Source organism: Canis lupus, chromosome 32, assembly GCF_048164855.1.
Source record: "Canis lupus baileyi chromosome 32, mCanLup2.hap1, whole genome shotgun sequence".
NCBI classification, from domain to species: Eukaryota; Metazoa; Chordata; class Mammalia; order Carnivora; family Canidae; genus Canis; species Canis lupus.
Window position 1 is genome coordinate 7,602,496 of NC_132869.1, and position 15,134 is coordinate 7,617,629.

Genomic DNA, 15,134 nt, shown 5'->3' on the forward strand with positions numbered 1-15,134 from the left:
AATGTACCTGTGGTCTGTGTTCATTATATTAACTAGATAATTATCCAGTATGTACTTTAGTTTGTGTTTGTATGGAAAAACCCTAAGCCATTTTGCTGAATGTTTGGCAATGATTCCATTGGAGGATTTGGAAGAATTGATTCCTAGGCTACACTAGACTTAGTTTAGAGGCTTGCCTTCATCCCATGCAAAGGAAGAGGGGTTCAGGTCACCTTGGCTGTCACATGTTTACAGAAAACAACAGGGCTAGGATCTCTTACCTCTGTTTGCTAAGAGTGTATCTGATACAGTATTCTATATGCAATATCTCCCCTAGCCTCTTCTATAGTAATTCCTGGGGTAAGGTCAATTTAGTTACAATTGGCTATGAAGAGGCATATTTTGGGACAAAAATCCATATGTAAATATATATATATTTTTTCCCCACTTAAAATTCCCTCAATGGTTAGTCAGTTTTATCTGCTTACCTGTAAAAAAATGGACATAGCATTTTATGGCAGTTGAGAACTATTTCAGAAAGGTTTAGAATTCAGGGATGCTTTCTTGGCTGAAAGTTATTTTTATTAACATCAAAAGTCTGACCTCCCTTCACTAAGTTCTCCATATCCATTTGCTTGGTTATAAAATACTTACCTGCAAAAGGTAAATATTTCTTTTCTGATTGTTCTGTCTGTGTTTTTTTCCCCCAAGCAGAAAAAAAAAAAAAAAAAAAAAAAGCGGGCATTTCCAAAGCTAATTTATCTGCAAAGAGACATATGCTTTAGGTCTGTACTCGTTAATTTACCTTGGAAAAATTAGGTCATCTTCAAATCTGGCAGTGTGGCTTATAAACTTGGCAAAATGGTCTAATTAAAAGCTTCCCTGAGATTTTTTAAAAAGGCAAAAAAATTATTAGTATTGGTGATGTTTTCATTTTCATAGTTTGTGTATATATAGGTATATGTCACTCCTCATGCTGCACTAAAAGTATGTTGACTGTTAACAGTTCATCTCTTTTCTTCTACAGCCTCCAAGTCTGTTATAAATAGTATGCTACGGGACCCTTCTCAGATTCCAGATGGAGTTCTAGCAAATCAGGTCTATCAGGTATTAATCACAGCTGTCTATTTTCAGTGGCAGTGCTATCTGCCTAGCAGAGTAAAGGATTTTAAACCTCATTTAATTACTGTCATCATAAACTATCACTGAGGTCAGGGTACACCATAAATGGCAGTGCAATATTTGCGAGAAGAGCATTTCACTTTTTAATAGCTTGCTTTTATGGAGAATAAAAAGCATGTGATTTTTGTTTTCTGTGATTAAATCTTAACAGCCTTTTGATAGGTTTGTTGTGTTTTGTTTTGTTTTGTTTTTTTAAAGAAAAGTAATTACTGCTTTTAGGGTACTCGTTAATGGTCATGGTTTTTGTAGTCACCACAGACCCCTTCTCTGTTTTATCCACAGTGCATCGTGAATGACTGCTGTTATGGCCCACTGGTGGACTGCATCAAACAGTATCCTTTCCCATAAAATTTTAGGTGCACAATTGACGAGCTCAGACTCAGTGGAGGAGATGTGTCTAGCTTTAACCTGACATAAAGTTCTGCTTCACAAAACACATTTCATACTCTTCTACTTTACATTCAATCAACTGGAGGGTCACTGCAGACCATCCTTTTCTCCAGCTTAAGGAAAATCAGATGGGCCACTGGAGGCTGTCAGTTCAGCAGGTTACATTCACATGCTTATCTCAAACTGCCCGGGTTTCAGAGACCTTAAAGGTACAGAGTCACTGGGCTCAGAACTTACTGTCTGGGAATGTATTTCACCAACCCAATGAACGTTTGGAAAAATAGAATGGATTTCTGTGTAAAAAGCCAAATGCAATTGAGTTTCCTAGAATAAATTTTGAGCCTAGAGTTCAAGGATGATGCAATTAAAATACCACAGAGACCATCATATCTGAAAGGGGAGTAGATTCTTGTTGCTCAGAGGCTGATTACAATCTGAACTGCCATTTGGATCCCTAATAAACAACTTTAGAAAAACCAGGCTAATTTTTCCCTCTGGAGTGAACTTGAAGCTTTGAAAACAGATTTCCAGTCATTCTTAATTAAAGACATCAGGATTACCAAAGAGTTAATGCTTACTTCTCAAAACGGGATTCGAGCAGATAGTCACTACCTCATGAAAGAGGACGTCCTTCATCCATCCATACATTTAGTAGCATCATGGCAATACTAAGGATTTTGATGATCCTCAGTGAAAAATGCTACTTAAGGAGTCAGTAACTAGGAATTTTTAATGAAAATTATCTTGCACCTAAATCCATGAGTCTCGCATTTCTTAATACCATAATATGACCTTCCTAACAGAGGTTTCGTGAGTATGGATAGCACTGTGATCAGTTGAGACTCAGTGCTACCAGTCAAAAAGCTTTCTGTTAAAAACCTTTTTTTGTTGAAAGTCAAATGTGTATGTGTGTGTGTGTGTGTGTATGCGCGTGCACGCACCTGCATGTGTGTTTATCCCACCTTATTTTTACAAAGGCTTAGAGTCCATAAAATTTTTGTAAAGAAACTCACTCATTTTTTTCATAAAGTTAACCTTTTAAAAATAATCTCTTAACAGAGCCCTCTTATAAGAATATTCACTCCCTAAGTTATAGCCCTTTATGTGTTTATTCTTCAAGTCTGTTTCCCCCCAGTGTCGTTTAAATTAATAAAATCACAGCACTGTCATAGCTTGCCATACTTCTATTTTCAATATAAAATTAATGATAGCATTGGAAAGTGTAGGAGTGCCAACCTCATGTTGCTACCGCGGTAAAGTTTAGCACATTTGTACAGCAACTAACACCATCTTGTTATCTGGGGCAGAATTACATGTTAATTTTAAAGCACATAAAATAGTTAAAGATCAATTTAAAGTTAAGGTTTTAAAAGCATAATGTCTTTTGAAGGATTGCATATTGATTTTAAATATAACTATCTAATTATATATGCATGGACTAAAGTATGAAGTCAACTGCTTTGTAAATGCCAGGAGGCTATTTTTCAGTAATAGTTGAGATGCTTACGGGAAACTAGATTGCTGTATTGCTGGCTAAGAAAATGGCTTGTGAGGTTATTTACAAGTTTTGCCCCATGGTCACAGCCATACATCAATAATAGGTATTATTATAGACAAAGTCTAAGTGTTTTCTGCTTATAGAGCATTATAAATTCTGTTCAGAGTATTTTCTTTACATTTTTGCCATCATTCACTTTTCTTTTTTGGCTGTGTTATTGCCAGTAGAATTTAATGTAGTACATGATTTCAATTGATAAAGATAATGATGTATGTCTATAAATTGCATTCACTGACTTGATTATAATTTTGCAGTTCCATTGTGCCTATTGCCAGTAAAACTACTGTTTTTATAAGCTTTGTTTCCTAGACCTTGTATTTTATATATGTTTATATCAAGCAAAGAATAATCAAGAAGTATGTCTTTCCCAAATTTCAAATCGGTGATTGCTTTTACCATACAAAATGAAACCAGCTGGGAAATTTATAGAGAACTGATTTTATTTTTACATTGAGGCAGTAGCAGTTTCATATAATGTAAATATACTTGCATAGATGTTTCCTAGACTGATCCACAGGAATTACTTTATTTCACACTGAATAAAAATTAGTTGTTTTCCATGTGAGTGAAAATGCTATTTGTATGTTGTTCTGATAATTTAGTAATGTTTACATTGCTTACTGTTGGTGAATTACATCATTTTGTAAGAAAGAAAGTACACATTTAGTAAATAGAATAGGTGCAAAATCTTTTTACTCCATTATGAAAATGTTACATGTAGACATTTTTGTAAGTAGAATAAAGGAAATTGGTCATTTATAAATAAGACACCACAAAAAGCACAGTAGCATAGAGTGTATAACTTGCCATTGTGCTTTCTTTTTCTTTTGGCATCTATGACATTTTTTCCTTCATAGCCATGTCCATCCACACCTTTCCTGCCACAAATATATTCACTGACACAAAAGGTGTGAGAAGCCAGCCACTTCTACTTTCCAAAGTGTGACTCCAGGACACAGCTATTACACAAAGACCTAAACAGAGAAGCAAGGAAAGATAATGATCCAGGAAGCTTAAAATGCTGTGGGTTTCATTTCTGTACTATCAGTAACCTCAATTTCATGATTCAACATTTTAGATGTAAATAATTTACAACAATAAAAGTGAGAGCGCATTTATGTGGATCAGAAGTAAATAATTGAGTTCTAACATGTGGGATGCCCCTAATAATGAGAGACCACTGAGAGGTATTCATCAAATGTCTTCACTGGACTCTGCACATGTATAAAATTTTGTGATTTGAAAATTCGTTCCTTTATTCTGGTTCCAATTAGAAATTAAATAAGCACAGCTACATGCATGGTTGGGGGAGGGGACAGCAAGGAAAATTGCAATGATGATGAATTGGGGCTCATTTTGACAGTGGACATGAGTGGCCACATCTCTTGAATTATGATTTAAATGTGTGTTGATAAAGGGTAGATAATTCTCTAGGATTTTTTTAAACAAAAATGCATACATTTTATTTCTTTTAAATTGCATTGCACTCTTACAGTGCATGATCAGAATCAAAGGGTCTCTGTTAAGCTGAGGAGTGATACGACCAAGTTGACACTATCCACTGGAGAGTCAGATAATTTATACCAAATGCTTTTGACAGAATCAAAGTATCAGAATAGGATAACACTCCTTTTCATACTTTGTGCAGTTTCATCCTTTTGGAAAAATAGAACAGAATTCCAAGTCCTAATCCTGATTTAATTATTTACCAGTCATGCGACCATCAGAAAGTTCCTCAGCCTTCTTGAAACTTGCTTTCCATAATCACAAAAATGGGACTAGTAATAGTACCTATTTATGTGGTGGTGGTGAATGTTATAGAAGATGATACCCCAAGTGGAAATGCAAATCAAAACTGCAGTGAGATATCACCTCACACCTCTCAGAGTGGCTAAAGTCAATAACATATGAAACAAATGTTGGGAGAATATGGAGAAAAAGGAACCCTCTTGCCCTGTTGGTGGGAATGCAAACTGGCTCAGCCATGGTGGAAGACAGTATGGAGGTTTCTCAAAAAGTTAGAAATAGAACTACTCTATGATCCAGTGACTACACTACAGGATATTTACCCCAAAATACTAAAACACTAATTCGAAGGGGTACATGCACCCCTATGTTTATATAGCATTATTTACAATAGCCAAGATATGGAAGCAGCCCAAGTGTCCATCAATAGATAGGAATTAGATGTGGTTTATGTACACATACACACACGCAATGGAATATTCAGTCATAAAAAGAATGAAATTATTTGCAATGACATGAATGGATCTAGAGAGTATAATGCTAAGTGAAGTAAGCCAGTGATAAATACCATATTTCATTCATATATGTAATTGAAGAAACAAAAGAGCTAAGGAAAAAGAGACAAACCAAGAAAACAGATTCTTAACTATAGAGAACAGAAGGGTGGTGAGTGAGAGGATGGGTGAAATAGGTGCTGAGATTAAGAAATACACTGGTGATGAGCACTGGGTGATGTACAGAAGTATTGAATCACTTTATTGTACATCTGAAACTAATAGAACACTAAGTATTTTAAATATACTGTAGTTAAATTTTTTTAATTTAAAAAAGTTTTTACAAATGATAGGCTAGGATGGTAGCAGAGTAAGTAGTAAAAGTTTGGTGAATTATTGTATTTAGTTTTAAGTTGACACCAACAAGAGTTGCCAATGTATTGAGAGGTTTATAAGAGAAAGTCCATGACTTCTATGTTCTGGTTTGAACAGCGTGGTTTTGTTAGTAACCAAAGATGTTGGTGAAACAAATGGTATATGCATGTGTGAGCAGCTAAATGTAATGAAGCTGTGAAACTATCACAATAAAATAACCAAAGTTTATTGAGGACTTACCAAAAAAAAATGGTGGTACCCCAAGTGTTTAAGACCGAGGCTTAGTGTACAGTATTTAAGAAATATTAGCTAGAATCAATTATTTTTACATAATTTTAATATTTTTTCAAGAAGTTGTATGGAGGTCATACAAAAGGCTTTGTCGATATCATATTCTGATCCTCTGCTTTGCCACATGTGAACCGTATGACTATGTGCAGATTCTTTTCCAACCAAGCCTGGGTTTCCTCATCTATAAAATAAGGATGATAAAACCTAAGGATGAAGTAACATATATAAAGCACTTAACATAGTGCCTAACTCCTAGTAATCATTCAAAGAATTGACGTGTGCCTGTACATATCTATTTCTATGCATATGGTAGTATGTGTGTGCTCGCACACACAAGAGAAAGACTTGAAGCAGCCTCTGCACCTGCACCCTAACCCACAGCCCTTTGCAACATGCACTCTTTCCTCCAGAGTGTATAGAATTCTCAACAAGTCAGCTGTTTGGCTTCCCCCATTACAGAAGATCACCAACCATAGGCTGAAAGTGGGACAGGGGCTAGAAATGCTGGCTGTGGGACAAGTATGGAAGTATGGATTCGTAGAAGATTTATGGAACTCAGTAGGACTGGAAACTCCTTAGCTTTAAAGGTATTCTTTGCTGTGCTTAGTAAGTGTTTAATAAATGTATTAAACTGAATTGAGGGATTTTTAACCTACTAAGGATGTTTCAAATGACCCTCCCTCCTTTCAAAAGAAGATAAGGTACACATCCATTTACAAATCTTTATTTGCCCAAATGCATATAAACATTATAGAAATTGGAAGATTCCATTGAATCATTTAAAGGAGGGCATGTATGTAGAAATCTCATTCCTCAGAGATGTGGGCTAAAGGTGGAAATAGTTGCTATGATTACTCTATTTTCTATTTCATCTCAGTAGAGACCTGTTATTAGCATATTTTTGATTGTATAATTCCACCTGTGTTACCCTCCTTAACAAACTTCTCAGTGCCATTGGTCATGAGCATGAAGTCCTGCTGAGAGACCTGCTTCTGGAGAAAAACCTGTCCTTCCTAGGTAGGTATTACTTACATTCTCTCTAGCTTGTAATATCTCCATAAGTGCTTAAATATATATTTTTTAAATCTTCCACTCGCAGTTAGTATGTACTAAAGGAAGAGGGAACGATGATTGATGCTGTGCATGTTATCTTTTATTGATTTAGAACTGAGCAGGAACTCAGTTACCTAATCCCTGTATATACAGCACGTGCACAGGCTTGCAATTAATATTTTATGGAATAAGTGGCTGAAAAAATGCATTAATATCTGTTGCAGTATTACCTTTGGTGTCATGAGATATTAGCAATAATCTAGGCTTTATGAGAGAAAGAAACAAAAGAAATATTGTCTGTAAAATGTTTTATATGTTAAAAAGGATAGTTAGAAAAATTCATGTTGGATATGTTTGTCTCATGTATGGAATCAGAGTGTCCTTTTACTTGAAAGCTAAATATTAAGCTTTTATTATTTTTATGCGAGACATTGTCACCATAGATATAGTGATTTTTTAAAATCTCACGAGTGTACATGGACTTGTTATTTAGTGTGTGTGCCAATGTGGAATCTTGTTACAGATTATTATTTCTTTCAACATCTGAAGCATTAAAATTAAGCCTTGAAGGGCATACATGTGATAACTGATCACAGAAACCATAAAGCACTCTACAATGAATTAATTCCTCTTCTCCATTGTAAATGTGGTAATTTTAAAGATTCTATGCAAACCTAAATGTGCATTGTACACATCTGTTGTTGTTGTTGTTTTTAAGATTTTATTCATTTATTCATGAGAGACACAGAGAGAGAGAGAAAGAGAGGCAGGGACACAGGCAGAGGGAGAAGCAGGCTCCATGCAAGGAGCCCGACGTGGGACTCAATCCCAGGACTCAAGGATCACACCCTGGGCCAAAGGCAGGCGCCAAACCACTGAGCAACCCAGGGATCCCCAGTGCACATGTTTTATGTAGATATTTAAGTTAGCATAGTGGGGTTTTTTTAGGTTGAAAAAAAATCACAGAATATTAGATTATATATACAACCTTTGTTCCAGAATGGATAAAGATTTGGCCAAAGAAAGTCCACAGAATGGTCTTACATCAATTAGGGAAGGATGTTGAAGACAGGCCTGCAAAAAGTCCGTTTTAAGCCTTAGCATTCAATATTTTTATTAATGAACTGGAGAATGGAGTTGAGTGTGTTTTAAGGTTATTGGTAATTTTAAGGTAAGAGATCTCAAAAATAATCTCAATTCTCTATTTTCTAAAGAAAGTTGATAAATTAAGAAAATGGCCTCAAATTAGTGAATTAAATTTCAGTCTGTAAGAGTAGCACGTTTTTTCACGTAAGGACAGCTGAAATGTTCAGCCTAGGGAAGGAAGGTAAATTAGATAGAAATCATCTTTTATTTTTATATCTTTTATTTATTTTAAATTACTTTTTAATAAATTGTTCCCAATACAGGGCTTGACTCATGAGCCTAAGATCAAGACTGGAGCTGAGATCGAGTCAGATGCTTGGGGCACCTGGGTGTGTCAGTGGTTGCACATCTGCCTTTGGCTCAGGTCATGATTCTGGAGTTCTGGGATCTAGTCCCGCATCACGCTCCCCACAGGGAGCCTGTTTCTCCCTCTGCCTATGTCTCTGCCTCTCTCTCTGTCTCTCATGGATAAATAAGTAAAATCTTAAAAAAAAAAAAAAAAAAGAATCAGATGCTTAACTGACTGAGCCACCCAGGTGCCCCTAGAAATCACCTTTTTAAATCTAATCCAAAAAATGGAAGTAACAGCATAAATTCACGGGTCAGTTAGGTTAAAAAATTAAATATGTATATAGTTGTATATGTGTGTATATGAACATACATATTTATATGTATCCGTGTATGCACATATAGCACCCATATTTCTTAGTTCTGTCCATTGAAGAGGACTACAAACAAGAAACAATCTTGCAGGAAAATAAAGTCTAACCAGACATAGAATGTATAATGTCTCAGAACCAATTGGAATGGATGACCCTTGATGCACCATGACTTTTTTCTTAGAACTATGGCATTTCAATATGTGTGATCACATTGATCACTCAGATTGTGGCAATGTAGCATGGCCAAATTGATTTTACTGTTTTTAAGTCACCAACTAAGATGTCATATATCCAGGACTGCTTGATGTTACTCTCTTGATATCATATGCTAATGGGTAGTCAGGCCCTTGACACCATTTCTTTGCTTAGCCTAGCTTTGCTCTGCTTCCTTCCTGAGGACTGGAAGACCCCCAAAAGGGAAGAAGAATAGAAGACTTACATGTGGTCTAAACTGAGTCCCAGGTCCTTACCTCCCTTGATTCTGGGAACTGTGTTAAACTGGATTGACCATGGCCAGCAAAGACAATGCAGAAACATGGCCAAGGAGTCATTAGCACTTGCATACAAGTTCAGAAAGGGGACTTACTCTTCATGGGTCTCATCTAGTTCTCTGTGCTTATAGAGTCTAGAGATAATTATTTTATTTTATTTTATTTTATTTTTTTAGATAATTATTTTATTGAAGCATACCCAAAGGTCATACTTAACTGATCTTTCAAATAAACGATGTTTATTTGAACATCGTTCAAATTATACATCCTATTATAGGATGTTTAGCTGACTCTATAAGCTCAGTGCTGTTTTTAAGCATTTTCTTAGCAGTAGCATACAAAGAAGGTAATTTATTCTGCGCATTTTAAGCATTTAATATAGTACTGAACTATTACTTGTTTATTTACAAGTTAAAGCATGAAAATTCAAAGCCTTGTGTGAAATACTGTTCTAGGGTTTTTCTTTTACCTTGTAAATACCCCTTTACAGTGATTAATTAGATCTAAAGTACTATGCCAGGTAAATTTAGATAGATTATCATTTTAAATCAACCAAAAAAAAAAATACTGGTCTATAAATAGGCCACTAATCTGATATTTTCTTGTTTACATATGTATATACATCCTGAATTTTGTTACAGAGACATTACAAACATGTTTGTTTTACTTTGTTTTATAAGCAAAAGTAAAATTGATCTCTCTTTCTCTCTCTTTTTCTGTTTCTCTTTCTCATTCTGTTGGTTTCGAATCTGGCCACTACGTTCAAAAGACAAGGATTCTTATTTTTACATATTAACTCTCCTTAAAAATTATGACTTCCCTGAAAGTCTTTATCCTATTCTAAATTCTCCATTCATTGTGCTCTATATGTAATTTTATAAAATATGCATTTTATGTGACCTCTTTTACCAATAAGAAAGAAAAGATAAAAATAACCTTTGTCTTAACCCTAATAATATTTTGAATTTCCTTGATCCATAACCATATACTGAGCAATTGGTATGGCACAAGATTTAACTGGACACTATTGGAAAGAAAAAAGGAAGAGCCATTTTCATTGAAGATTTGTGTATACTCTTGGATTTATCCTATTTTATAAATGTATCCATTTGTACTTCTGGGGATAAATACATTGTATTCAGAGAAATCAAAGTTGAATAAATGTTTAGTTTTTCCAACTAAAAAAATATATTTTATTCATACACTTATTCGTTTATTCCAAAAATAAGTGATTAAGTTAGGTAGTATTTATTAGGAACTAGACATTAAGTCAGATGAAGTCCTGCCTTTCTGGAGTCAGGTAGGGAGATAAGATGTAAACAAATGTATACAGGTAATTTCTAGCAATTTCTCAGAGTTCTTATAATTATTTATTTATTATTCATGCATTATTTTTAACTAACTTTTTTGAGTGTGTTTTCTATACTAGTTAGTATGAAAATGATGATAAGCATTCCGTACCCTCTGGATGCTTACAGTGGTGCAAACTATTGCTGTGTCCAACCCAGTAAGAATATGGTTCCACCTCTGGTGCATCTCAATAAGTCCTTACCTTACTGAGATGGTCTTGATAATGAAAATAAATACATCCAAGACTGTTGTCATGCTCCTTCTGTTAAACTTTTGAAAGAAAGATATAGATTATATTAAAAATCAATAGCTACCCTTTACATTGAAAGAAAATACTCCTGGCTCATAAGCTACCTTTCCTGAAGTGGTGATAGAATTTCACTTACTCATCTGCTGTCTCACCAGCACATTCCTGTTACCATGTGCATCTAGTCTGGCTAGGTGAGCTCATTAGTTTGGTCATCTTACTCTATGCTAACCAACCTTTTCTTTTGTTGGTTCAGCAGACTGATACCTTTTACGTTACTTAGTTTAAGCAGGCACCATTAGGGACTAAAAAAATAAAAGTTGAATCAAACATAGAGCCTTCCAGAAAAATTTCAAATAAGTTTCAGGTAAGTTCATATCCATTCTTTCCAAGGACTGTTAATATAGAATTAACATTTCTTTATCAGCACTTAAAAGTCTGAGATGTGAAGAACCTGCTGCCTGTTCCTTGGCGTAGATGCACAAAGAGCCCTTCCTAACCTTTATTAAGTTGGCCAGCAAGCATTGCAATCATCCTTATCTCCTCTACTAAGGGTTTGTTCCATTTCTAATATCAAGATAGAAAATATACTATAACTACTGATGGAGATGTTGTGATTTTTATCTCTCCAGTGATTAATGAGGCCCCCCACCTTCTTCTCAGGGGTAAGGAGGAGCTTTGGACAAAAGACAAGGGAGGAAAGAAATACAGGGATAGTAAGAAGATGACAAGACTGTTTGCATTGTCAGAGGCTCTGAAAGAGTTTATCCCAGAGACTGGAGACAAACCATTCATCCTCCATGGGCTGGCATGTCTCCAGGTCAGAGGGACTTTCATTAGGGGCTCCCACAGCCACTGTGTGGTGCAAATTCTTGTTACATTTGGCTTAATAAGGGTGGCTCTGGAGATATTTTATTCTTGCCAGTGAATGTTGCCCTGTTAGTAGAAGCTAACAATTATTTTGAGTGACACCTGAGAGGCAGTTGCTTTATCCATGCCTCACCCTCCTGTGTTTGGTCTTGCTTTATGGCAAACCAGCATATCATAGGTGCTTTTCTAGCATTCGTGTATTACTCTGTGGGACTCCAGGAGGGTATAATCTGTAAAGCCAGGTAGGCTTAGTGAGGGATGGCCCTTGCTGGAAAAAAAATAAGTAAATGAGGATCTTTGTTTCTAAGAGTTCATCTGCTCCTGCTGTTTCATTCCCCACCTGAAGCAGTAGTGCTCTGTTGGGGGAGTGATTATGATGTGACAAACAAGGGATTATGACTTCAAGTGAAGAACAGGCAGCGGGAACAGATGAGATTTAGAGTGCTAAGGTTGTGTTTATGTGCAGATGTTAGCAGTAGAGAATAAGAAACTAGAAATAAAACATGATTACATAGGCTGAAGAGAATTGACATGGTTGGGTATTTCATAAGGTATCAGGTATTTAAATTCCTGTCTCTCTGAAGGTTGAAAATAAGATACAGATTTCAGAATAATGGGAATATGATATTGGAAATGGGATAGGGGAACTGGGTCCTTCCTTCCTGGGGAAATTGTCATGGTGCAGGATCCTCCTCCTCCCCTACTGAATATGCTGTGTGTGCTTCTCCCTGGGACTAAGAGGAAAGAACCATGGAGAGTGAGAGAGAGAGAGAGAGAGAGATGCTGCTAGAAGACAACACACTCTCTGGAACTTTGGTGACAGGTTGCCCTGTCCACTTACTATAATAGTCTTTCTGCCCTGGGCCCCTCCCTCATTATGTCTGCTGATTGTCTGCTTTCCTGGCCACATGATGAGATATTGGAACTCCTTTGGCTGTGTCCAAAATCTAATCAAACTAAATTCTACACATACTCAAGAGGAACTTACTGGTTTAACAGTATATCTGGAAAGTCCAAAGGAGAGAAGGTTGCTTCTGGTGTGTATAGAATCCAGAATACAAAAAGCAATGTCATCAATATCTCTTCTCTCCCTCTTCTTTTTTCTGTGTTGGCTTCATTCTTAGGCAATAAAGATGATCCCTCCTAGTTGCTAGTTTGCTTATTCCTAAGACTTCTTAATTCCAGAAACAAGTCACTGATTCTCTTTTGTGATTCTATTCTTTCAGATAGTGGTTCTGAGGAAGGGCTCTAATCAGCTACAAGTGTCTACCCCTGAAGTTGATGGTTTCGGGGGTTACATTATTGGGTCATTCACCAGAATCATATTGTAAGAGTAGGATGGCAGTGCCAGACAGAATGGGATGCAGGACAAAAAAAAAAAAAAAAATCAAATATCTCACTCCACAGAAAATTAATTGCAGGTTGGCGCTTTAGTCCCCAAAATCAAAAGGCACTGGGAGTCAAGTGTGTTGTGAGACTGTTCTAGAGTGTGTGTGTATGTAGAAGATCCTTTTTTGTCTCAGAACTGCTAGTTTTTCCTTTCTTCATTGAGATTGGTTCTGGGACAGATGGAGTTGGCCCTGCAAAAGGGTCTGACATCAATGACTACAGCTACAAAAACAAACAAAAAAACTGGAATAAGGGCTAACATTGCTCAGAATTTGGGAGCTGGAAAGAAAAGTGACCGTCCAATGCCCTTGTTCTGTTTAAAGGAAACTGGCCCCAGTCAGTGCCTTTCCAACAACTCACTCTACCATTCTGGTGTATCCCTCTTTTTGTGGCATGAAACCCAAAGACTTCAGAATGTTGTATACAATATAGAAGAGTTCTGCTTCTATTGTTGACAATCGTATCTCCTGTCTCCACAGCCACTGGTTGGCAGGGACCAGCCGGCTCAGCTCCACTTTGTACAGTCCCGGCTTTGTGACCTCCCATTTGTTTCCTATCTTTAGGGCACTTCAGTTTTCACTAGTATTGTCCCCTGAAGACATAAACAAAGGACAAGGTCAAAGCAGTCAGTTGTATTCCGTTAGTAGCTTTGATAAGAGGCTTTGGGGGAAAAGGTTGAAACTAATGGTTGTAATGAAATTTGAGGTTCTCTAAAGATTTCATTTATCTGTGCTGTGGGTCTCCCCATTAAATGCATATCTGTTCTGTGTACCTTTGCACATAATATGCCTATCATAGTAACATCCATTACTGAAACATTGCTGACTTCTTACACTGAGTAGAAAAGACTGTGTAACTCATTCTCTGAGAACATAAAAATATGGATACAAAGGTCATGGCTCCAGGTATCGCATAAGAGTGTCTGGGGAAAAAAAGAAAAACAAAAACAAAATACTAGAATAGAAAAATATACTGTAGTTTTCATTTGTATTCATGTATATCTTTGCCTTTCCTCAATTTAGTAGAAATGTAATAGGTGTTAAGTGCTTTTTATCATACAATGTATTTTAATCTAGCATTTTTGAAACCTTTTGACAAAGGCATAGATAAAAGGTCACGTCAGAATGTTACCTTTCATTTTCAGATGTTACGAACTGGAATTTTGCATAATTTTCCTGGGGGAAAAAACTATTTCTTAAAATTTTAAGGCCTTTTAATAAAACAAACAAATGAAAACCTCAGACTTTTCCTTGGTAGTTCTCATATCCCTCTATGATGCTTAAGTATATGTAACTAGTTTCAGATGTGTTTTGTTCTCTGAATCAAAATCAGCCCTTTATTTTAGAAAAAGAAATTGTGTAATTAGTACCTAATTGTTTGGGGTATTTTAGGGCATTTAGAGGAGAGGATAATTAAAAGGCCTGAGAAATTAAACTTTCACAGTGTTCTGTACGTATGTGTAATTCCTTTTTTAAAATATTCTCCAAAGGTTAGGCCTGACAACTTAAAAATAAATGAAGATCTGGGTTGCTTTTAAAAATGTAATATCAGTTTTATCAGTGGATGCAGTTTCATTTTTTTAAAAAACTTGAGTTGGAGAGAGGGCATTGAAATACTAGAAATCAAAAGATTATCTAGTTCATTTCCTCTTTAGGCACATTGCACCTAAATAATATGGGACAGATGACCATCACCTCTCCTGTGCTTCAAGATCCTCTAGGAGGAGAATAAGAATTTTTTTTACTACTTCATAAAAGTCACATGTGATCAAATTTAAATATTTGCCATAATTAAAAATGGTATGTGGTCTGTTAGGATGAACTAGAATGTGATTCACGCAGGCTCTTACCTGTATCTTTGGCCATCTGAGAGGCCTAGGTCTTGGTGAGTCACCTAATTCCTCTGGGCCAC

The 15,134-nt window shown here is 36.0% G+C and overlaps 1 protein-coding gene and 1 long non-coding RNA gene across 17 annotated transcripts in view; one reads left to right on the forward strand and one right to left on the reverse strand.

Moving 5' to 3' along the window:
* The window catches only part of CDIN1 (CDAN1 interacting nuclease 1), a 232,727-nt gene that overhangs the window by 94,376 nt on the left and 123,217 nt on the right, over positions 1-15,134 (forward strand). For all 16 annotated transcript variants that reach the window (XR_012022674.1, XR_012022676.1, XR_012022673.1 and 13 more), the window contains 3 exons: positions 1,007-1,086; positions 1,444-1,493; positions 6,965-7,032. Coding sequence is in view for 11 of the 16 variants with exons in the window: in XM_072808852.1 (XP_072664953.1) it covers positions 1,007-1,086; positions 1,444-1,493; positions 6,965-7,032 (198 nt within the window). In the remaining 5 variants the exon portion in view is untranslated. The remainder of the gene's footprint in view (positions 1-1,006; positions 1,087-1,443; positions 1,494-6,964; positions 7,033-15,134) is intronic.
* Positions 5,931-14,169, reverse strand: LOC140623005 (uncharacterized). The gene is made up of 3 exons (XR_012022679.1): positions 12,823-14,169; positions 10,920-10,987; positions 5,931-6,196 (listed from the first exon to the last, which is right to left on the reverse strand). It is a non-coding gene; the product is annotated as an uncharacterized lncRNA (long non-coding RNA).